A 25,111-nucleotide genomic window follows, 5' to 3' on the forward strand; every position below is an offset into this window, starting at 1 on the left:
AGAGATTGCCCTCTTGCTCTCCCTCTTGGAGAGGGTGAACAACCTGCCTTTATCTACTAAGTCTATTTCCTTCAGTATCTTAAATGTTTCTATCATGTCCCTTCTCAGTCTCCTCTTTTCAAGGGAGAAGAGGCCCAATTTCTCTAATCTCTCAAAGTACGGCAACTCCTCTAGCTCCTTTACCATTTTAGTCGCTCGTCTCTGGACCTTTTCGAGTAGTACCGTGTCCTTCTTCATGTACAGCAATCATTGCTGGATGCAGTATTCCAGGTGAGGGTGTACCATGGCCCGGTACAGCGGCATGATAACCTTCTCCGATCTGTTTGTGATCCCCTTCTTAATAATTCCTAGCATTCTGCTTGCCCTTTTTGCCGCTGCCACGCATTGTGCGGACGGCTTCATCGACTTGTTGACCAGTACCACCCCGGACATCCTGTATTCGTGTATAAGATTTTTGTTACTGACATGCATTACCTTACACTTATTCACGTTGAACCTCATTTGCAGATGCCATGTCGAAGCCCATTTCTCGAGTAGCTATCACGGACCCTGGAGTGGAAAGTAAAATCAAGCTCCCCGGGATGGTGCACACACCAGACATCCATGAAGTCAAGTGTGTTCATCAGAAAATTAACCCCCAAGCCCCCCCCCATACTTGATAGATCGTGCCAGTTTGCTAACTATGTTAAAATCTTCTGCCACGAAGGGCATATAAGTTGGTAGGGTAGCCAATTTTGCCACTATATCAGAGAAGAAATGGTGGGAATACACATTAGGAGCATATATATTGCAGAGAGCTACACGTTGGCCCTGCAGATCCCCTGCCAAAATAAAATAGTGGCCCTTAGTGTCTTTGGAGTACCTTGTGGGTGTTAAGGGCCAATCTTTTGTGAATCAATGTGGCCACACCTCGTTGTTTAGAATTATAAGAGGAAAACACTACCTCACCCACCCAGTCCCTCTGCATCTTTCTATGCTCAGTCACAGACAAATGGGTTTCCTGGAGGTAGCTCACATCAGTCTTTTCCTTATTTTAAAAGATCAATTTAGTTCACTTAACTGGATGTTTTTGGGTAGGACCCACAGTGCGCTTCGTGATGCACGTTGTCTGTGGGATATACCCAGGTGAAAGCCTTTGATTTATAGGTGATTCCCCAGAAACTGATCAATCACCTTATTTATTGATTTAAAACAGTTACCTTTAAGTGTTGTGTGCAAATCCTTAAATAACTTGGAAGCAGGTCCTCTAAGAGTTTGTATTTAGTTATGGGACCTCTTCTTACATTTATAAGGGGTTTCTATTAATTAGAATTGAGATCTGCTACATTCAGGGTCAGAAACTGTAAATCAGCCATAATCCCTTAAATAGGAAAGAAAAAAGAACCAAAGGAGAGAGATTAGTTTGCAGCCTCAAGAAGACTGTACACCAAGATGGCCTCCCAGCCCAGATGTCCCCAGTGGAAACATATGCTGAGTTCGCTTGACACCGCCTTAGTGTTTTTATATAGAAAGTGTTTTAGTCTAGATTAGTATTTTATTTAAAGTACTTGCTCAGCAGAGATTTTAGAGGGTTTATTTTTTCTTGGCATAGGAAGTCTCTCTGTTAGTGCACATAGGCTATCATTTCAAGGGGATATTTTAAAATTGCTATAGTATCAGTATAAAGCACAGCTAATAGGCACAGGCAGCTTCAGTTTAGGCTTGAATTCCCTCCCTCCTACTCCTGGCCTGATTTCTGATTTGTAGGCACCTTGAACAAATTAGAGATTGGTTAATTATTTTTTTAGCCTTCTATTAGCTAGTAATTAGCTCAAGAAATAGTCTAAGAAATTCTTGGAGGGTAATCTACCAATTACAACATTACAAAATAATAAAAATTAAACATTACCATAGCCTAACATATAATTAGCAATCTTAGAGGACCTTAGTGTACATATTCCAGTTCCCATAGCAACTTAACAAAGAAATCACCAATATTAAGATGCAGGCAGCAGTCCAGCAGCAAAATGGGGGCTATCCAGTCTTTTGCCTTGAGTGTCACATGTTTGATTATCTCCCAGTTGGTGAGGGGTCTTATGTGTGTGCTCTGTGCAAAGAGCTCTTAGCACTCAGAGAATGGATCTGATCTCTTGAGGCTAGAGTAGTAGACGGAGGAGCTGAGGGAGACAGAGGTACACAGAGGAGACCTAGAGGGACGTTTACGAGACCGAGCTCATGGTGATGGGGACAAATTTTTTTCCCCATGTCATTCTCTACCATTTACCAAAACCAAAGACCCTGTTCTGTGGTGGAAATAAACTTACACAAACCTGAGTATATATGTTAAAGTTTTTAGAAACATGATGGCAGATAAAGGCCAAATGACTCATCCAGTCTGCCCTTAGTAACCATTATCTCTTCCTCTCTCTGAGATCCCACATGACTATCTCAGGCTTTCTTGAAATCACAGTCTCGGTCTCCACCTCCTCTACCTGGAGTATGTTCCACGTATCTACCACGCTTTCTGTAAAAAAGTATTTCCTTAGATTACTCCAACGCCTATCACCTCTTAATTTCATCCTATGCCCTCTCATTCCAGAGCTTCCTTTCAAATGAAAGAGATTCGACTCATGTGCATTTACATCATGTAGGCCTTTAAACGTCTCTATTATATCTCCTCTCTCCTGCCTTTCCTCCAAAGTATACAGATTGAGATCTGTCTGTCCTCTATGATGATCACACATCATTTTAGTAGCCTTCCTCTGGACCAACTCCATCCTTTTTATATCTTTTTGAAGGTGCAGCCTCCAGAATTGTACACAATATTCTAAATGATATCTCACCAAAATCTTATATAGGGGCATCAATACCTTCTTTTTCCTACTGGCTATACCATCCTTCTAGCTTTCGCTGTCACCTTTTCAATCTGTTTGGCCACCTTAAGATCATCACATACAATCACACCAAGTCCCGCTCTTCTGTCATGCACATAAGTTCTTCACCCCTAAACTGAACCGTTCCCTCGGGTTTTTGTAGCCCAAATGCATGACCTTGTATTTCTTAGCATTAAATTTTAGCTGCCAAATTTCAGACCATTTTCCAAGCTTCGCCAGGTATTTCTTCATGTTATTCACACCATCCTGGGTGTCTACTCTATTGCAGATTTTGGTATCATCCACAAAGAGGCAAATCTTGCCCGACAACCCTGCAGCAATATTGTTTATAAAAATGTTAAAAAGAACATGCCCAAGAACTGAACCTTGAGGCACACCACTGGTAACATCCTTTTCCTCAGAACAATCTCCATTAATTACTACTCTGTCATCTTCCACTCAACCAGTTCTTGACCAGTCAAAGGACACTCAGTTTATTTATTTGAAGTCTGTGGGAAACACTGTCAAAGGCTTTGCTAAAATCTAAATACACCACATCTAGCACGCTCTCTCTCTAGCACCAATTCTCTGGTCACCCAGTCAAAGAGATTAATCAGATGCGTCTGACAAGACCTACAGTCATGTGAAAAAATCAGGACTCCCCATGAAATATTCAGCTCTTTCTTAAGAAATGTTCACATCGATGTCAAATCTTTTTTTATTTATCTCTGGAAAAGAAAGTAATGTAATTGCAGGTAAACAACAAAACCTTTCCTTGATTTACTTATGAAACAAAATATATCCACAAAAATGTGTATTCTAACTGAGGAATAAATTAGAATACCCCCACATATCCTCCCACTTACATTACATTACATTAGTGATTTCTATTCCGCCTGTGCCTTGCGGTTCTAGGCGGATTACAAATTATAAGAGATCTGGACATTATCGAGAGAATTAGGAGCTCAAATCACACACAGGTGTATCACATTAGGTGCACATGATTAGAACATCGTTATTCAGCATTTTGAAGGAGGTTTGACCTACTTAAACCTCAGACATTTAGTTTGGCATGCTCATGACTGCTGCGGTGAAAGTGAACACAATGGTGAGATCAAAAGAGCTGTATGAGGCCTTCAGAAAGAAGATTGTAGCAGCTTATAAGTCTGGTAAGGAAATTAAAAAGATCTCAAAAGAATTTGACATTAGCCATTCCACAGTCCGGAAAATAGTGTAGAAATGGAGGTCTTTCCAAACAACTGCCAACATGCCCAGGTCTGGCCGTCCAAACAAGTTGACCCCCAGAGCAGACCATAAGATGCTCAAAGAAGTCTCCAAAAACCCTAAAATGTCATCATAGGACCTACAGCAGGCTCTTTCTACTGTTGATGTGAAAGTGAATACCTTTGCAATCAGAAAGAAACTGTACAAATTTAACTTGCATGGGAGTTGTGCAAGGAGGAAACCTTTGTTCTCTAAGAGAAACATCAAGGCCATACTGAAGTTTGCCAGAGAGAACGTAGACAAACACTAGGACTTCTAGAATAGTGAGTCTAAAATTGAATTATTTGGACACCAGAAAGGAGGACATGTTTGGCATACACCAAATACAGCATTCTAGGTAAAGAACCTCATACCAACTGTGAAGCATGGAGGTATAAGTGTCATGGTTTGGGGATGCTTTGCTTTAGCAGGACCTGGCCAGCTCACCATCATAGAATCCACCATGAATTCTACCATGTATCAGAGGAACATGTGAGACCATCTGTAAGAAAATTAAAGCTGAAGCAGAACTGGACCCTGCAACATGACCCAAAACATACCAGTAAATCCACCAAGGACTGGCTAAAAACTAAGAAATGGAGAGTCCTGGAGTTGCCGAGTCAAAGCCCTGATCTTAATCCCACTGAGATGCTGTGGGGTGATTTGAAATGGGCTGTACATTTAAGAAACCCCTCAAACATCTCACAGCTGCAAGCATTCTGCATTGAGGAGTGGGCCAAACTTTCCTCAGACCAATCTCAGAGACTGGTTGATGGCTACAAGAAGCGTCTCACTGCAGTTATTTCAGCCAAAGGTGGTAACACTGGCTATTAAGGTGTAGGATGTCCTCATTTATTCCTCAGTTAGAATACACATTTTTGTGGATATCTTTTGTTTCATGAGTAAATCAAGGAAAAGTTTTGTTGTTTATCTGCAATTACATCAGTTTATTTTCCAAAGATGAATGAGAAAAAGATTTGACATCGATATGTGAACATTTCTTAAAGAACTGAATATTTCATGGGGTGTCCTAATTTTTTCACATGACTGTACCTCTAGTGAATCCATGTTGTCTCCGGTCCTGTACTCCACAGGATTCCAGAAACGTCACCATTCTCTGTTTTAAAAGTGTTTCCATTAATTTGCTTACAACAAGAAGTCAGACTTACCGGCCTATAATTCCCTACTTCTTCCTTTCTTCCACTTTTGTGGAGAAGGGACCACATCTGCTCTTCTCCAGTCCTCTGGTACCACTTCCAACTCCAGAGACTCTTTGAATAGGTCAGTCAGCGGAGCCACCAGTACTTTCCTAAGTTCCTTCAGCACCCTTGGATGTACACCATCTGCCCCCATCACTTTATCTACTTTTATTTTAGCTAGCTCCTCACGAACACAACCCTCTGAAAATCGATCAGGGTCTATCACTCCTCCATCCCTATTCATGTTTGTTTTCTGTGGTCCCACTCCCAGCACTTCAGCTTTGAACACAGAACAGAAATATTTGTTAAACAATTCAGCCTATTCTTTATCAGCTTCTACATATTTCTTCCCTTCATCTTTGAGTCTCGCAATACTACTTTTGCACTTCTTCCTATCACTAATATACAAGAAATGTCTTGTCTCCCCGTTTTACCATGTCAGCTATTTTTTCTTCCATTTGCATCTTTGCTTTCCTGACTATACGACTAGCCTGTTAACTTATCCAGATATTTTGCCTTTCTTTCTATTTCTGTGATCTTTTGTAGTTTAGGAAAGCTAACCTCTTATCCCTTACCTTCTCAGCTACTACTTTTGAGAACCAAAGCGGCCTTTTTTATCTTTTTTTACTTTCTTGCCTCACATAAAAAGGTTTGTCACTCCTCAAATTACTCCTTTCAGTTTTGTCCACTGCATTTCTACTCCTTCCAGACATTCTCAACCAGACAACAATTCCTTGACGTAATGTTCAGTGCAGTTTTTCTGAAAGGGGAACTTGCGTTTCTAATGAAAACAACTCAAATCAAACATAGCAAACTTTCAGTAGGTCTCTAAAGAACAATTTACCTTAGTTCTAAGATAGAGGTAAGGAATAATATTCCTAAGAGTAACACATACTCTGAGTATGCAACAGAGGCAATTACAGTAATGAGGCCATTTACAAAAATTAACATGTGAGCCCTTAACTGGCACCTGCTTTAATTTTAATTTAAAAGATGATATGTCAAGTCTTCATAAACAAAAACACAAACATATTTTTTAGGTGGTAAGCAGGCTAATCAGCGTGTGGTAATGCAGATGTGCTAATCGATTAACATGGAAACATATTCTCCGCCTCCAGACACACCCCTTATGGAAAAGTTTTTTTAGCATGCAACGGTCATAAAATTTCTGCAAGGTGACTCAGCTTATCTGTGCTAAGCTCTTTTAAGCTGTGGTAAACACGTGCTAGTAAAATAGGCTCCACTGAGCATAATGGGGCTTGAATTAAATGCATTATTTTTAACATACGTTAATAAATCTAATAGCTTTCTATTTTTGTTTAATGAAGAAAATGTGCTTATACAAATATCTACAACTTTTTTCTTTCTTTTATTTTCTCCCTTAGGCACGATTTTATGCACCTACAACTATATTTATGGATGAGATAGATTCCATTTGCAGTCGCAGGGGAACATCAGAAGAGCATGAAGCCAGCAGGAGGGTAAAGGCGGAACTGCTCATTCAAATGGATGGTAAAATAATAACCTGGAAAACTTAACTAAGATTTCAATCTAATCTGCGTTAAGATTTTTGCACATAAACTGGGCCAGAAATATGAGCCAAATTTTTTGCCTAATCAGGAAGCATTAGGGTGATGCATAAACGCTTCTCCCTTCGTATTTGCAGTGATAGGGGATTAACAGACCCGTGAATACAGAAAAACTGCAAATAACTTTTTCATATGTTATTTGTGGTTTTCTATTAAAAACCATTGTGAATATGGTGAAACCGCGAATAACAAAAAAGCCAAGATTCGTGATTTTAGTTTGAAACATTTTCAGTACAGTATTTATTGCAATTTTTGAATAACAGTGTTGTACATTAAACATGGGTGATAAAGTATAGAGTACAATACTTATCTCTTACTCAATTGGTGTCTCAGTCTGTATATTCCTCCTCATCGTCCAGCACATGTACTGCATGCAGTGCAGGAGGAGGAGAAAAAGGATAAGTGAGTACCAGGTGCCTCCTCAGACAGTGGAAGTGGATCTTTAGTATGTGGTACAGGTGTAGGAGGAAGATGAAGGGGATGCCTTCTCATGGGTGGAAGAGGTGGATGGAGAGGCAGTGACTCTAGGTGTCTTTTGGAAATACATTGTGATTTCCGTCTGGCTCTTCTGCTTCTTCATTTCTTTATATATATTCATGTGTACAGAAATCACTGCTTCTACTAACTCCTTCACCTTTAACGCACGCACCATGGATGGGTCGATGTCATAGAAAAAGTCCATCACACCATTGCAATACTATCCACTGTAAACTTGTCTTCTAGCACTTTTTCTTCTACTCCTTCCTCCTCTTCATCTGGTATTGCCTCTCCTTCAGGAGCAGTCAGGTCAATTAGGTCATTTTCCGTTAGTTCTTGTGCTTTGGTGTCTGTTAAATCTTGAATATCCTCTATATCCATATTTTCAAAGCTTTCCCCACCCACCTGCTTTGCCAAATCCACGATGTCTTTCAAAATTTCTTGGACAGGCTCTGTGATATTGACAGTGTTTTCCCGTTTTACACATTCAGGCCAAAGATTCTTCCAGCACAAGTTCACTTTCTCTTGACAGCTTTCACCGCTCTTTCAATAATATTGATGGCATCGGCAATAGTGAAGTCCTTCCACTTTTCATAATGTTCTTCTCGTTGGTGCCTTTGTCCATTGCATGGACAATACTCTCCAATGAATACCTTGTGTAGTGTGCCTTGAATGTCCCCCTGGTAGGAGAGGCTGGATGAGAGATGGTGTGTTGGGGTCATGTACACAATCTGAACACCCTCAATGTGGAACTCATGTGGGTCTGGGTGTCCAGGGGCATTGTCCAATATCAACAGCACCTTGAATTCCATTCCTTTATTGGCCAGGTATTTTCTTACTTCAGGCACAAAACATGGATGAAACCAATGTAGGAACAGTGGGCTGGTTGTCCAAGCCTTCTTGTTGCTCATCCAGTAAACAGGCAGCTTGAACTTATCTTTTCCCTTCAAGGCTTGGAAGTTTACGGCTGTATAAATCAGTGTTGGCTTTATCATATGGCATACTGCATTTGCCAAAGCAGCATGGTTACTCTATCCCTTGCAGCCTTGAAACATGGTGGTCGCTTATCCTCTTTGCTAATGAAAGTCCTCTGTGGCATTTTCTTCCAAAATAGAGCAGTTTAATCGGCATTGAATGCTTGGCTCAGGTTCATATCCATTCTCTCAATAATTTCTTTAAAGGTAGCAGGGAACTCCTCTAGCTGCCTCTTGGTTGGCAGATGCTGCTTCTCCTGTCACTTTCACATTACGCAGGCCATAGTTGTGATGGAATTTATCAAATCACCCTTTACTGGCCAGAAAGTTGATGGATTGCGACAATCCGCCTTCCCTGCTCTTCAAGTTATCATACAAGACTTTGCCTTTCCTCTTATCATCACAGTCTACCAGAATTCATTCTTTCTCTCATTGCTGACCTTCAAGTGTTTATTCTGCTGCCCCTCAATATATCTCCTTGCTTCTGTCTCCTTATACACCTCCGTTCCTCAGATAAGTTGCTCTTAGCTTTACCCTTCTGCTCCACTGCCAAACCCAGAATTCGTTCCTTTCATCTAGCTGCCCCCTATGCCTGGAATAAATTACCTGAGTTTGTCCATCAAGCCTCTTCCTTCCCTTGCTTAAAAGCAGACTGAAAACCCACCTTTTTGATATAGCGGCAGCCTTCAATCCATAACCCTATTCCTTTGCCCTCCAACCCAGTCTGCTGATCAACCATTCCCCATAACTGTATCCATGACATTCTGTTTGTCTTGGCTGTTTAGAGTGTAAGCTCTTTCGAGCAGGGACTGTTTTCTTCTCTGTGACTCTGCAGTACTGTGTGCGTCTGGTATCACTTTAGAAATAATTAATAGTAGTAGTAAGAGATAGACAAATTTGGAGGACCATGCATGGAGGAAAGGGAAAAATACTGCTCTTGCTCTCCTGCGGTTGGTAAGAGAATGAATGAGGGAAAGACGATTTGGGGTATGAGCTAGAGGGCAGGATACGTATGTGGTGTGACAGCTAATTGTGGTGACCTAGGCATTTACCTATTGCTAGGGCTGGCCCTGCTTCCAGCTGTCCTGTTATACTGATAAAAGGCATATAGCATTGCACAATTCATATTCATTCCTCTTGGAAGACAGATAACACAAACAGCCAGCTGCTTTTATATATGAGAAACTATATGGCTATTTTCCATGCTTTATTATATTGACATTGTAGGCTAGAATTCTACAGAATTAAGTGCATGTATTAATTTTCCTGTGTTTTTGTGTAGGTGTTGGTGGGGCTTCAGAAAATGAGGACCCTTCTAAAATGGTTATGGTCCTTGCAGCAACTAACTTTCCATGGGACATTGATGAGGCCCTAAGACGACGTCTGGAGAAAAGAATTTACATTCCCTTACCATCAGGTCAGGTTTAAATCTCTCTTATGATTCTTGTGACTTTCCTTAGACAAGCAGGCATGAGTCAGGCATATAAATGGGTGATGGCATTGCATGTTGCTGGTTTAGAACAGCTTTTGGAGAGCTCAAAACTAAATGTAAAAGATCCCAGCATGTATGGTCTTTCACTTACACAACTGTGTCCTCGCACTTCAATTTTTTTAACTTACTCAGCCACAAATGAGCACCACCAGGATTCTATGAGAATGGTGCAAAGATCCTTGAAGGTTCCCAGGCCCAGAATACAGTCCTCTTTGGAACACTCACATAGACCTGAAGGGAGGGCATCCTCTGACTTCAAATGTGCAGGGAATGTGCAGGCATATTAGCGCTAACATATATCAAGATGTATTCCCCATGCACAAGCCTGGGAATCCATCTTCAGTGCAGTCTGCTCGGTGTAAAAAAAACAAACAAACCCAAAAACAAGCCTGTGTATCCTGTTACATTCAACCTCTCTTGGCATAATTATAGCACACACACAGCGCAGATTGCTTTTATATTCTTTGTAGGATCTTTTTCATACTTGTAGTGAAGGTATAGCATGGGACTCCTAAGGATAGGGACATAAACAATCAACAACCACCTCAAATATGCCCTAAATGGAACAATCGGGGGACTTTGGGACACTACTGCACTACTCACACACACATACACCAATCACTCACCCACAGTTTGAAAAAAAGACACAGAAGAAAAGTGGAGAAAAAGCCTCAGTTAAGCTTCATATGGCAAAAAAACTCCACTTTTGTGTCTCAAATGTGTTAAATAATCAGTGGTGGAAAAAATTAGGCACAGTAGCAGCCCCCCAAAAAACCACCTCATCAAAAGCTCGCCAAAAATTTCACAAATACATTGTGTGGAAAAAGTCTGCATTTCAGTGCAACTTGAGCAAAGAAAACAAAAATGACTTAGCTGCCAGTGAAGTCCCAGCTGTCTCCAATTGTGCTCACAAATCAAGAACTACTCCCGGACTTCATAGCCAGTCGGCCCACCTGACGGGGAAATTCCGTTTTGCTCTTGCTGCCTCAGGGGTATAATACTTCCTGCTACATAAGTAATCCAGCACAACCCTCCATGCAAAACTCTCACGCACTCCACAATCAATGATCAGATCATATATCTCTCTTGAATTCAGAACCCCAAAGAGGTCATTCTTTGCCATGCTTGTCCTCATGTTCTGAAATATTGCATAGTGCACACAAGGACTTTCCAAATTTCAATTTCGCCCTCTGGAATCCTCCATAGATAAAGAGGAGTATTCTACAGGGATTCTATTCCCTTTCAGCATAGAAAGAAATTCCTCCTAAAGGAATTCAACCAAAGACTTGTTCCTTATGAAGATATTTTCTACCTAAGATTAATACAGTATATGGCAAGAGAAGTGCCTTTCCTTTTCAGCAGAAAGTAGAGCCATATGTGGGTGTCTTTGGGCTTTTGAAGTTCATAGAGACTCTAAAGCAGGGATCTCAAAGTCCCTCCTTGAGTGCCGCAATCCAGTCGTGTTTTCAGGATTTCCCCAATGACTATGCATGAGATCTATGTGCATGCACTGCTTTTAATGCATATTCATTGCGGAAATCCTGAAAACCCGACTGGATTGCGGCCCTCAAGGAGGGACTTTGAGACCCCTGCTCTAAAGGGTGCTGTTGCTATATCAATACAGTCTTCAATGAGAATAGCAATTTTTGTTTCCTTAGCATCAGCAGCAGATGAATCCAGAAATGTATGGGTTATAACCATCTAGAGGATAACATCTGAATCTGTCAAATAGGATGGTCAGTATTTCTGAATCTCCAATAAGGGGTAGATGGTCTTCCAGCAGCTCCTGGTTTCTTCTGTAGATATGGCTTCTTTTTTTTTTCTAAAATCTTTATTCATTTTTCATCTTATAATAAGTGCACAATATTACATCATAATAAATTTATACACTTCACTTGAATTTCTTTCTGTTATTATCTTAAATACATGAATTTATTCCCTCCCCACCCACCCTTCCCACAAATATTATAATCATAAATTTCATATAAATATTACATTCTTATCTAATGATTAAACCTTAAATAGAACTTTATACCACCCCCCTCCCCAATATTATAATTGTACTTTTAATGGAAAATGGCGTCTATTCATTGCAATAAGTTGTTAATGGCCCCCAGATCTTTTTAAAATTATTATAATTTCCTTTTTGTATGGCAATTATTCTTTCCATTTTGTAAATGTGGCACAATGAGTTCCACCAGAAAGTATAGTTAAGTCTACTATAATTTCTCCAATTCCTGGTGATATGTTGTATGGCGACTCCTGTTATAATCAAAAGTTTATTATTACTTGATGAAATTTGACTTTTTATTCTCATTGATGTACCGAATAGAATTGTATCATATGATAATGCTACATGATTTTCTAATAAACAATTTGAGACCAAATTGATTTTCAAAAGGCCATGATACAGGGACAATAGAATATTAAATGATCCAGAGTCCCTGCTTCCAGATTACAATGCCAGCATCTATTAGACTTAGAGCTATCCAACTTAATCGAACTGGGGTCCAAAATGCTCTATGTAACAAAAAGAACCAAGTTTGTCTCATAGATGCAGACACTGTACATCTCATTCTCCAAGACCAAATTCGTAGCCATTGAGATGCAGAAATTTGATGCTTAATCTCGATGCTCCAAATGTCTCTAAGACCAGTCTTTGTTTTTTTATTCATAAATTCAGATATTAATTTATACCACTGTGTGGCCTGGTGTCCCAAGAAATCCGCTTGAAAGCATAAGAACTCCAGACTATACTGATTATTAAGATTTTTCCATTCAGGGAACCCTTCCTGAATAGCTTGCTTCAGTTGCAACCATTTAAAGCTTTGTGATTTATTAAGACCATATTTATGTTGCAACTATGAAAAATCAAGCAGTTTACCATTTGAAATACCATCATTTAAAGTCCATATACCTGCAATAATCCAATGCTTCCATACAATTTTAAATCCGCCAATTTGAATCTTGGAGTTTAGCCATATAGATTGATTTGTTGAATTGTATATTGGGTTAGGTGTTAAATTACTGATATAACGCAATGTTTTCCAAGTATCCATCAGTATTCTGTTCTCTTTATATATTCTAGGCATCTTTATACTGAGAACATGAGATAAATGTAAAGGAAACATGAGTCGCCATTCCAAATATAACCAATCTGGGGTATTCTCCATGAGCTCTGGGAGGACCCAATACATACCCTGGCGTAAAATATAGGCTTGATGATACCTATAAAAGTTTGGAAAATTTATCCCACCCTCCGCAATTGGTTTTTGTAGAGATACTAAAGCAATTCTAGGCATTTTACCCAGCCAAACAAATTTTGTAAGAATACCATTTAACTTTTTATAAAAGGAACCTTGAAAAAAAATTGGTATCATACTCATTTGATAACAAACTCATACTCATTTGATATCATCATTTTAATAGTTTGGACTCTCCCCCAACCAAGAAAGATGTAGAGGATTCCATTGCTCACACATTTCTGTTACTTTTTTTTTAATAAAAATTTTTCATTCTCTTTCATTGTGTCTTCCAGTGTATTTTTTATCCTAATACCTAAATACTTTAATCCATCTTCTTTCCATACAAATGAGAATGAATCAAATAAGCCTTTAGTACAAAGCACATTAAGTAGAAGAATTTCTGACTTGCTCCAATTTATCTTATACCCTGAAAATTTTCCAAATTTCTCTATCAACTCTAGCAAACATGGAATGGTAGTTTCTGGATTTCTCAAATAAAGCAGTATATCATCTGCATATGCAGAGACTTTATATTCCCAATCTGTACGAGGAATATCCTGTATCCCCTTTGCTTGCTGAATGGCTAATAACAAGGGTTTTAATACAATATCAAAAAGCAAAGGAGATAATGGGCAGCCTTGTCTAACCCCCCTCTGCAAATCAAAACGCTCTGATAAATTATTATTAATATACAATCTTGCATCAGGGGAGCTATACAACGTCTGAATCATTTTTATAAATCCTGAACCTATACCAAACCAATCTAATGCTTGATACATGAAAGTCCACTCAACCCGATCAAAGGCTTTCTCCGCGTCTAAAGAGACAGAGAAAGCTGGATCATTTATGCCTTTTGTTAAATTTAACATATGAAAAGCCAGTCTGGTATTATTAGAGGAGTGTCTCTTAGCAGCAAATCCTGTTTGGTTCATATCAATAATAAAAGGGAGAGCCTTAGCTAAGCGTAAAGCCAATGTCTTAGCTAAAAGTTTTCCATCAACATTGATTAGCGAGATAGGCCTGTAGATATGGCTTCTGTTGTGGTTCATTTGAGCCTGGGGGACCTTAAGCTTCTCCTGATGCCTTTCATAAGGTACACCGGGTGGTGCCAAGTCCCTTCCTTGCTCCCTCTCACTCCTCAAGGCCCAGCCCAAGCAAGAGGGAGGATCTTCGGGCACCGGCATGTCCTGTGCATTGGTGCTGGTGCCAGTTAGGGATAAGTGATTGTGTTTGGGTGGGTGAGTGGGAGGATGCCGGTTCGAGGGGGGGGCTCACAAATCGAGTCAAGTTCGGTTTCTGAGGTGCAGATTTTACAAATGTTTTGCTTGTCTTGCAAACCACGGCACTCAAACTGAGGTTTGACTACATCTCTGTAGTTTACCAGTCAAGGGTAGGGGTTTAGGTAAAGAGGTATGTTTTTATTGCTTTTCTAAATCTGAGAAGTCCTTTATGGGATCTGATGCAGTTGATTCCATTGACTCAGTATGAAGTGGGAGTAGGATCGTCGCTTTGTGGTTTGCAGTTGAAGGACATGACCAGGGGGCGTTTTGAAGCGTATTTCATCCTAGGAGCGGAGGGACTGGTTCCAGCACATACGGAGGAAGCTTAGTCATCACATACGGTGGTGCCATGTCATGTAAGGGTGCTAGAGCCTGGGAGACAGGGTCGCAAGCACAGAGATTTTTCAGAAGCTTGATCACTGCGTTTTGAACACTCTGGAGGAGACATATGTTCTTCACCGAGAGATGTTGAATAGTGCATTGTAGTAATCCATATGGGACAGTACTAAGGCATAGAGTAGTTGGGCAAAGTCAGACTGTGAAAAGTAGTTCCTTATTTTTCAGAGTTGTTACAAGTAGTAAAATAAGGAACTTACCACCTGAGAAATATGGTTGGAAAGCGACAGGTTTCGATCAGAGTATTTCTAAGCTGTGTACTTAGTCTTTTGCGTTTATAGTAGTCGAGTCCCAGCACAATGAGGAACGGTCACGGTGTTTTTTGTGGATCCAAAGACATTCCGTTTTTGAGGCATTCATTTGTAGTTTGTTGACTAACATCCATATGTGGATTTCTGAGAGGCAGGTTAGGAGTTTTGCAATCTGGACGTCACGGGTTTTTCCTAGTGGTAAGTATAGCTGGATGTCATTCGTGAAGGAATTAATCCGTATTTGATATTTGTGGGCTATCTCTAGGACAGGTTTAACATAGAGATTGAATAGTAGGGGGGGTAGCAGAGCTCCCTGTGGAACACTGTATTTGATCGGTATTGGTTTTGATAGCACGTCGATTAGAACGCTTTGGGATCTGTTATTTAGGAAAGAGGAGAACCATCATAGCGTGATGTCTGATTTCTGTTTTAGAGAGCCGCAAAATGAGGAGAGGATGATCAATAGTGTAGAAGGCTGTGTTGAGAACCAGCAGCACCAGAAGGACATTGTTAACCTTGTCCATGAGTTTCCAGCAGTCGTCAACGATGTCAAGAAGGATGGTTTCAGTACTATGGAATTTCCTGAATCTCAATTGAAAGGCGGATAGGACGCCTTGTTCATCAATGAAGGAATGTATTTGGGATAACACTGTTTTTTCCAGGATCTTGGAGACAAAGGGTAGGTTGGAGACAGGTCTAAAGTTGCTGGCTACATTGTGGTCGAGCATGGATTTTTTTCAAGATCGGTCTGATGACTGCCGACTTCCAGTTTGTGGGCACTATGCCTGTTTGTAGAGAGGTGTTGATGAGAGGAAGGATGCAGTTTACAAAGGCATCTTTTGCTGCCACTAGGAGGCGCAGGTGTCTAGGAAGAAGCTAGAAGGGCAAATTTTGTTTATAAATTTTTATCAACACAACTAATATATTACTTTATCCTAAAGCAAAAAAAAGAAAATAAATATTATTTTTTTTCTACCTTTGTTATCTGGTTTCTGCTTTCCTCATCTTCTCCTCATTCAATTCCTTTCAACCACTGTCTGCCTTCGCTCTCCCTTCCATCTCTCTCTCCACCCCCCTCCCCATTGGTCTGGCACTCATCTTCTTCCCTCTGCTCCCCCCATAATCTGGCATCTCTCTCTTCTCCATTTCCCTTCAGCGTCTTCTTCCTACTCTCTCTTCCCCAGTTCCCTTCAGCGTCTTCTCACCTCTCTCTCTCCCTCAGTTCCCTTCAATGTCTGTTCCTCTCCACCCCACCTTTCCTCCCTCTCTCCTTCTCTTCCCCTTACCTTCATGGCAGGTGATTTTTAAATTTTCTTTCTAGGAGCAGCCGGAGCCTTGAAGTCACGTGTGGCTGCTGGAAAGTTCTCCTCTGATGCAACCGGAAACCAGAAGAGACTTTCTGGCAGCCACATGCGACTTCAAGGCTCTGGCTCAGGTGTAAAATGACACTGTTGTCCACCTGCAATGTCCAAACCACTGATCTGCACACTAACTGCTCTCATCCGTCTGAGCTCACATAGAGGCTGCCCAGATCTTACCAGTCCTTGAAGTGAGGGCAGTGGTCATAAGTAGTGCATGCCAGATCACTTGTTCCCTCCCAGAGATTCTCTGAGCCCTGCCACAAAGTTGCTTCCTGAGCAGTACATCAGTGAGAACAACATGAAACAGAGAAGAGGGATCAAGGCCAGAACCCTTAGTATTGGGAGGGGTCGGGGGTGTCAATATTCATAAGCTGTGTGTTGCCAGTGGCTGTGCCAGCTGCACAACACTTTATTTTATTAATTTCAGTCACTTACACAATATTGGCTGTTTAAGTTGTAAAAGGCCAAAGTTATCAGTTTTGATTTGGGCAGTTCTGGAACAGTGCTAAAAGATAGCTGACAAATGGTAACATTGAACTGCCCACTGGATAACTTTAAGTGCTATAAAAATACAAACTATATGCAAACACAGAACTTGCACTCTGCCAAAATAACTCAAAATTAATTAATAAAAGGGAGCCCTCAGTTATTAGCATTCAGCAGTACGTATATTTGTTACTATGTCAAACGTTTGTATGGAACTTTAAAGCTTCCACCTAATAACATCCCTGAGTGACCGGCATTAACGCATAATAAGTGCTGATATAAAATCACTTATTACGGGAAGCACAAAAAGAGCTCTACTTGTTCTCAGGCTGCTGCTTCTGCTGAGAAACCCACTCCGGGGTGCTATCCAAACACTGCTCCAGGGCTTGACGAGGTGCCCCCATGCGACTTCAAGGCTCCAGCTGCTCCGAGAAAGAAAATGTAAGAAATCGCCCGTCACAAAAGTAAGGGGAAAGGAGGGCGATGTACGGCAATGGCGATCGGACAGACCCCACCTTTACTCCCTCCCTTCTCCTTGTGGCGGGCAATTTGTAAATTTTCTTTCTAGGAGCATCCGGAGCCTCGAAGTTGTGTGTGGCTGCCAGAAAGGTCTCCTCTGATGCAACTTCTGGTTGTGTCAGAGGGGACCTTTCTGGCAGCCACACATGACTTCAAGGCTCCAGCTGCTCCTAGAAAGAAAATTTAGAAATCGCCCGCCACGAAGGTAAGGGAGGGAGGGAGAGAGGGAGATGCCCAGATGGACAGAGTAAGGAGGGAGGGAGTGCGATCGGTGACTGTGAGCGTTCCCTCCCTTAACTGCGGAGACAAGGCCATTCACCGTTCCATGGGGCTGTGAATGGCTTTGTCCCCATAGCCAAGGTAAACACTGCTTTTTCCGCCACCGTTTTGGCGGATTACTTGCGATTACCTGCGGCTTACCACGGGTAAAAGCCACCATGTCATTCTCTAGTTCCGAAGAAGACGGGAAGTCTTCGTCCAGTCTTGGACCTCGGGGGTCTCAAGTTTCTAGTGAAGGAAAAGTTTTGGATGTTATCCCTGGCACCTTTATATCCCCTCTTAGATTGCAACGACTGGCTGTGCTTTCTGGATCTGAAAGAAATCTACACTCACATTCCAGTGCATCCGGCCTCCATGCGATTCCTTAATTTCCAGGTGACTTATCACCATTATCAATACAAAATACTACCCTTTGACCTTGCATCCTCTCCCAGAGTGTTCACCAAGTGGTAATGGTAGTGGCAGCAGCACTACAGTCTCAGGGCCTTCAGGTCTTTCCTTACTTGGATGACTGGCTAATCAAGGGCCCTACATCGCAAAAGGTGACAGTAGCGACTTGTATAACAATTCTCTTCCTTCAACAGTTGGGTTTCGAAATCAATTTCTTACAAATCCCAACTTCAGCCATCTCAGCCTCTACAATTCATAGGAGCTCTACTAGACACCATTCGTCTCAGGGCGTTTCTACCACAGCAAAGATAAGACAATTTGATTCAGCTTTGCATTCAGACTTATCTGCTATCAATCTCAGCCAGACAAATGATGATACTCCTGGGTCACATGTCTTCCACAGTACATGTTACTCCATTTACGAGGATTCCTCAGTGGTCTCAAGCATTCGACCCACTCTCAACAAATTACAGTCACTCCTTTGCTTCAACAGTTACTGTAGTGGTGGATGAACTCTTCCAATCTCTCCAGAGGATTTTTGTTCCATACCCCTCCTCATTAGAAAGTTCTGACCAAGGACTCATCCACTTATGCTTTGGGAGCTCATCTAGACGGTCTTTGCATGCAAGGTCACTGGTCTGCCCAGGACTGTCTTTGTCATAGAAATCTGTTGGACCTCAGAGCGATCTACAATGCTCTCAAAGCTTTTCAGCACATTATGACCAACACCCGTCCTCTTTATCTGCACGGACAATCAGGTCGCAATGTATTACATAAACAAGGAGGCACAGGGTCCCTCCGTCTTTGTCGGGAGGCCCAGAAGATTTGGACCTGGGCCATTGCCCGCAATATTTATTCAAGGGGAACAGATTTCTCTTGCAGACACTCGGGTTTCTTCAACCACAGGAGTGGTCACTCAGTTCTGCAGTCCTGCATCACATCTTCTCTCAGTAGGGTCTCCTCAGATAGACCTGTTTTTGTCCCCCCACAACCACAAGCTGCCCCAGTTTTGTTCCCTACAGTACTCTCATCACCGTCTGGAAGCGGATGCTTTTCTATTGGACTGGACTTGCAAGTTTCTCTTTGCTTTTCCTCCAGTCCCTCTCATTCTCAAAATGTTTGTCAAGCTCAAGCAGAAGTCAGCCACCATGATCCTTATAGCTCCTCGGTGGCCCAAACAGCCCTGGTTTTCCCTACTTCTTGAACTCGGTGTGAAGGAACCAGTACCTCTTCAAATTTTCCCATCTCTTCTCACACAGATTCACAGATCTCTTCTGCATTCTAATCTTTCAGCGTTACATCTGACAGCTTGGTACCTCTCGGCCTAACATTGGTTGACCTTCATCTTTCTCAGTCTGTCGGACTAATCTTGGAAACATCCAGAAAACTGTCCACGCATCAGCGTTACCAGCAAAAATGGACACTGGTTTCCACCTGGTGTGCTATTCATCATGAGGCTAAAACTACCTACGTCTCTTCTGTATTGGACTATATTCTACATTTATCCAATTCAGGTCTCAAAACCACTTCAATTAGAGTTCATCTCAGTGCTATCAATGCTTTCCACAAGCTAGTCGAGGGGAAACCTTTCACTGTTCATCCTCTTGTGTTCAGATTCATGAAAGGACTTTTCAATGTCAAACCACCTCCAGTGTTTGGGATCTTAATATGGCCCTTGCTGCTTTGATGAAGCCTCCTTTTGAACCAATGTCTGTTGCTCATCTCAAGTACCTTACTTGGAAAGTGGTTTTTCTCATCTCTCTTATTCAGCTCGACGAGTCAGTGAGCTTCAAGCACTGGTGGCGGATCCTCCTTTCACAGTGTTCCACCATGACAAAGTGGCGCTTCACACCCATCCTAAGTTTCTTCCAAAGTTTGTCACAGAATTTCACCATAATCAATCTATTGTACTTCCAGTATTCTTTCCTAAGCCTCACTCTCATCCTCTTCATCCTCTGAACTGCAAAAGAGCATTGGCCTACTATTTGCAGAAAACTCAACCGCATAAAACATGTCAACTTTTTGTTTCCTTTGATCCTAACAAGTTGGGATGTTCTGTATCCAAGAGAATGATTTAAACATGGTTGGCCTCTTGTATCTCTTTCCGTTATGCTCAGGCAGGGCTAACTGGGGAGTCGTGTCGCAGCTCAAAAAGTCAGAGCTATGGCAGCTTCAGTTGCTTTTCTTCGTTCCACTCCTATTGATGAAATCTGTAAAGCTGCTACTTGGTCCTCAGTTCACACATTCACATCACATTACTGGCTGGAATCTTATTCCAAACGGGATAGTCACTTTGGCCGAGCAGTATTGCAAAATTGATTTTCCTAATGGCCAACTCTCCCTCCATCCCATTCTAGTAAGCTAGGGAGTCCCACATGTGAGAATATGCTGCCTGCTTGTCCTGGGATAAAGCACAGCTACTTACTGTAAGAGATGTTATCCAGGGACAGTAGGATAACAACCCACCCACTTCCCCTTGTTGGCTATTTGTCATCTCTTACCATTTCCTATATTCTCATTATTTACTCTTGGTAAATGATCCTGGGTATCTACCCAACATAGTGTGTTCTTTACAGCTCCAGCTTCTTAGAATGATCCTTCTTTGCCTCTACACTCTTGGGTTATTGTATAAGAAGTTCAGTGTGGCATTTCACTTTGGCATAGCCTTTGGAGAGTTGAGTGTTGGATTTTTATTTTTTGCCTGCTGAGATTAATTACCCTCCCCTCCTCCACATGTGACAATTGTACTTTTTACCCTGTTTCACATTATGTTAGCTATCTTTGGTTGATTGTGGCTTTCCTATTTTTATTGGAGTTCCTTTCTTTTTCTACTTTAACTATAAACCACCTTGACCTACTCACTAGAAAAGGTGGTCTAGAAAATCCCAATAAATGAGAAATCTAAGTTCATGGGGATTTATTTCTTGACTAAGCAGTTTCCTTCTGCTCTTTTGCACTTCAACTCAGAACTGGAGCCGGGATCTAGCACCATGAACCTTCATTGCTACTAATCAAGACCTATTTCTTTGGAAAATGCTGTTCTCTTCTGATTGAGGAGGCATTGCTCCAGGCACGAGTCTCAACCTGCTTGTCTGACATTGCTACCTGGATGTCTCACCAACATTTAAAATTAAACATGGCCAAGATTTGAACGCCTTATCTATCTTCCTAAACCTGCTTCTTCTCTTCCTCCGTCTCATCAAACTCACAACTTTGGGGTTGCTTCTTGTGTAATAAATCACAACATCTTCTCTGAATGCCAGTGGTTTGAATACGTCAAACATAAAATAGTCCTTAGTCCATTATATTTCTTCTGTTCTACTTATGCTAGTGCTAGGTATTATATAACCTGTCTGAGTTTGCATGATTGGCTTTTCTTGTTGTCTTTAAACTTGTGCATTTCATACTGATATTTTGTTGATTTGGAAAGTCAGCAGGGATAGGGGAAGGGCACAAATTGTAAAATGTTTTGATATCAATGTAGTGTAGATTAAGTTTTAGTTTTAAAATAAATTTTGGCAAAATATATGCTTTTAGTCTGCTAATCCTGGCAAAAATGCTTTCTCTTTGCAGAATATATAATTGTGAAATGTTTTGATATCAATTGTTCAAGCCAGGCTTAGAAGACTTGAACATCGAGGACAAAAGAATTGCCAGAATGGATTCTCTCTCCCATATGATTGGGCTAGAGACTCCGTTCTGTGAATTAGTGCTGCCCAATTCAGCAAAAAAAATTTGATTCAATTCAGCCTATTGAAGTGGTTTTTCAATTCGATTTTCTTGCCCAATTGGGTGTTTTTTTCAAACATCCTGGTGGGTTTATTTTATAGCCTCTTCACCCCCTTTGCCTTCTCCTAACCGTGCTGTGGTGTAAACAAAATAAACAAACAAAAAAGACTTTTCCTCTCTCTGTTAATCCTAGCTCACGTTTGTGGCCTAACATTCTATTCAACTTATTCTATTCAACTTATTCATAAGTGATATGACGCAAGGACTTAGAGGAAGGGTATCACTGTTCGCCGACGATGCCAAACTTTGCAACATAGTAGAAACATAGAAACATAGAAAGATGACGGCAGATAAGGGCTACAGCCCATCAAGTCTGCCCACACCATTGACCCACCCTTATAAGTCTACTGGCCCCCTTAACTCTACTGACCTGCTGTATTAAGTCAATATCCTAGCAACCCTATTCATTGGTATGACCCTCGCAGTCATACCAATGAATAGGGTCGCAATGAATAGTAGGCAAAAGCTTTTTACCTGATAATATGACACAGGACCTACTGCTGCTGGAACGATGGTCAACAACTTGGCAGCTAGGCTTCAATGCTAAAAAATGCAAGGTAATGCACCTGGGTAAGAGAAACCCGCGCAGAACTTATGTACTAAATGGTGAGACCTTGGTTAGGACCACGGCAGAACGTGATCTAGGGGTGATCATTAGTGATGACTTGAAGGCTGCCAAACAAGTGGAGAAGGCTTCCTCCAGGGTAAGACAAATGATGGGTTGTATCCGTAGAGGTTTTGTCAGCAGGAGACCTGAAGTCATGATGCCGTTATACAGATCCATGGTGAGGCCTCACTTGGAGTACTGTGTTCGGTTCTGGAGACCACACTACCGTAAGGACATGCTGAGGATCGAGTCGGTTCAGCAAATGGCCACCAGGATGGTCTTGGGGCTCAAGGATCTCACGTATGAAGAAAGACTAAAAAAATTGCGGCTGTACTCACTTGAGGAACGAAGAGAGAGAGAGACATGATTGAAACGTTTAAGTACATCACGGGACGTATCGAGTCGGAAGATATCTTCTGTCTCATGGGACCCTCGACCACCAGAGGGCATCCGCTGAAAATCAGGGGAGGGAAGTTTCATAGCGACTCCAGAAAGTACTTCTTCACAGAAAGAGTGGTGGATCATTGTAACAGACTCCCACTGCAGGTGATTGAGGCCAGCAGCGTGATGGATTTTAAGAGAAAATGGGATACTCACGTGTGATCTTTAAGGGAGTGAATTCAGGGGGGCGGATACTTGGAATGGGCAGACTTGGTGGGCTGTGGCCCTTTTCTGCCGCCATTTTCTATGTTTCTATTTTCTAACATCAGCTCTGGCAGGATACACGTTTCAAATCTGACATTTTGTAATCACAAAACAGAAAATAAAATTAGTTTTTCTACCTTTTGTTGTTTGGTCATTAATCAAATCTTGTTGGTCCCAGGCTCTGGTTGTCTTCTGATAACTTGCTTGCCAGGGTCTCCTTTCTTCTTTCTTTGTGCTAACCATCCATCTGCCATCGCTGTCCTCCCCTTCCGTTTCCCTTCCCTCCCCCGGAGGTCTGGCATTTTTCCTTTTTTTCGTCTCCCTCCCTAGATCCACCTTTTCTTAACTACCCTTTCATCCAGCATCTCTCCCTCCTTCCCCACCACCCCAGGGTCCACCATCTCTCCCTTTCTTTTCCCAACTACCCTCCTATCCAGTATCTCTATCCCCTCTCCACACCATTCCTTGTGTCCAACTTCTCTCCCTTTCTATTCCTTCCCTCCTAAATCCCATTGTCCATCATCTCTCTCCCTCTCCTCTATTTTTAGACCCATTATTTCTTCCCCCCCCCAAAGTCCGGCATATGCACATCTCTTTGAACCCACCTTCCCTCCCTCCCTCCGTGTACTTCTACACCAGGGCCTCCTTCCCCTGAAGGCTTGCCTGTCCCTCTGAAGGCCTGTGCCACCATCCCTGAAGGTCTACTCCCCCTTAAAGGCTTGCGTCCCCTCCCCCTTAAAGGCTTGCGTCCCCTCCCCCTTAAAGGCTTGCGTCCCCTCCCCCTTAAAGGCTTGCGTCCCCTCCCCCTTAAAGGCTTGCGTCCCCTCCCCCTTAAAGGCTTGCGTCCCCTCCCCCTTAAAGGCTTGCGTCCCCTCCCCCTTAAAGGCTTGCGTCCCCTCCCCCTTAAAGGCTTGCGTCCCCTCCCCCTTAAAGGCCTGTGCCACCATCCTTGAAGGCCTGTCCCCCCCCCCCCCGAAGGCCTGCTTGCTTATGTCCCCCCCCCCCGTCAGAGGCAGGATCGCGGCAGAGGAAACAGCTCTGAAGTAGTTTGCAAAGATTGCTAGCACCACGATTTTCTCTGCAGGCTGCTCCTATAAGGTAAATGGTGCGGGGAGGCCAGGGGGGAAGCCGGACACCAGCACTTCACGACTGACCCTCCCCCCTTGTCCTCTAAAGCAGGTGCGTCAGCGGCCGGCCAGCAAGAGCAGCGCTTCTTCTCCTGCTTTAGGGGGTGAGGGGGGAGGGTCAGCCAAATCAGGAAGCCAATTTTTTTGTTTTGTTTTAAATCGATTCACCCGAAGTGAATCAGTGAACCGATTCGAATCGTACAGCACTACTGTGAATTCAAATAACAGACATGAAGACAAGCCATGTAATAAACAAGTAGATTTTATTATCAGTGCTCCCATTGTCTGGGAAAAGCAAGCCATCTGAATTTCAGTGCTCTTCAAAGAGAGAAACCAAGGACAAACAGATTTATACCCTATGTGACATCATTTGTAATAATTATCATGCTTTAGAATACAATGGCACAGTTGATCGCATGACTTCCTTTCCAAAAATGCCTTACGTCAATGTTACTTTTAAATCCTTAATTTTAATGTTAAGTTCATTCTGTTAAGTTTTTAAACCCAGCAGGTGGCAGTGTTTCACTTCGTCTTTCTAAATCACTTTTGATATCTGACCTTTTCATATATCAATCATGTAAGTAAAAAGCCTAGTCTTGACGTCTACATCCTGGCATCTGTATGACCTCCCAATTAGCACTGTATGTTCTAATCTACAAGGAACAGATTCTCTCTGTAAAACACCCAAGTTTCCTGTTCCTCTGAGAACCTTATCCCAATGGATGTGTATGAAGAATGGTACATAAATTTGTCTTAAAAGTCACAAAATCAACCTTCTGAACTTCCGTAGCATTAGCTAAAATGTAGAATCAGGAATGCCAGTCTGTGAGCTTAATCTCTTAATTACAAAGCCTCAGTGCTGAGACACTGTATTTTAATTTTTTTATTTT

General features: G+C 41.9%; 1 protein-coding gene across 4 annotated transcripts in view; it reads left to right on the forward strand.

Annotated features, from left to right (window-relative positions):
- The window catches only part of KATNA1 (katanin catalytic subunit A1), a 171,582-nt gene that overhangs the window by 130,020 nt on the left and 16,451 nt on the right, over nt 1-25,111 (forward strand). For all 4 annotated transcript variants that reach the window (XM_033937762.1, XM_033937758.1, XM_033937761.1 and 1 more), the window contains 2 exons: nt 6,700-6,826; nt 9,637-9,771. In XM_033937762.1, the coding sequence (XP_033793653.1) occupies nt 6,700-6,826; nt 9,637-9,771 (262 nt within the window). The remainder of the gene's footprint in view (nt 1-6,699; nt 6,827-9,636; nt 9,772-25,111) is intronic.

This window comes from Geotrypetes seraphini, chromosome 3 (assembly GCF_902459505.1).
Source record: "Geotrypetes seraphini chromosome 3, aGeoSer1.1, whole genome shotgun sequence".
NCBI classification, from domain to species: Eukaryota; Metazoa; Chordata; class Amphibia; order Gymnophiona; family Dermophiidae; genus Geotrypetes; species Geotrypetes seraphini.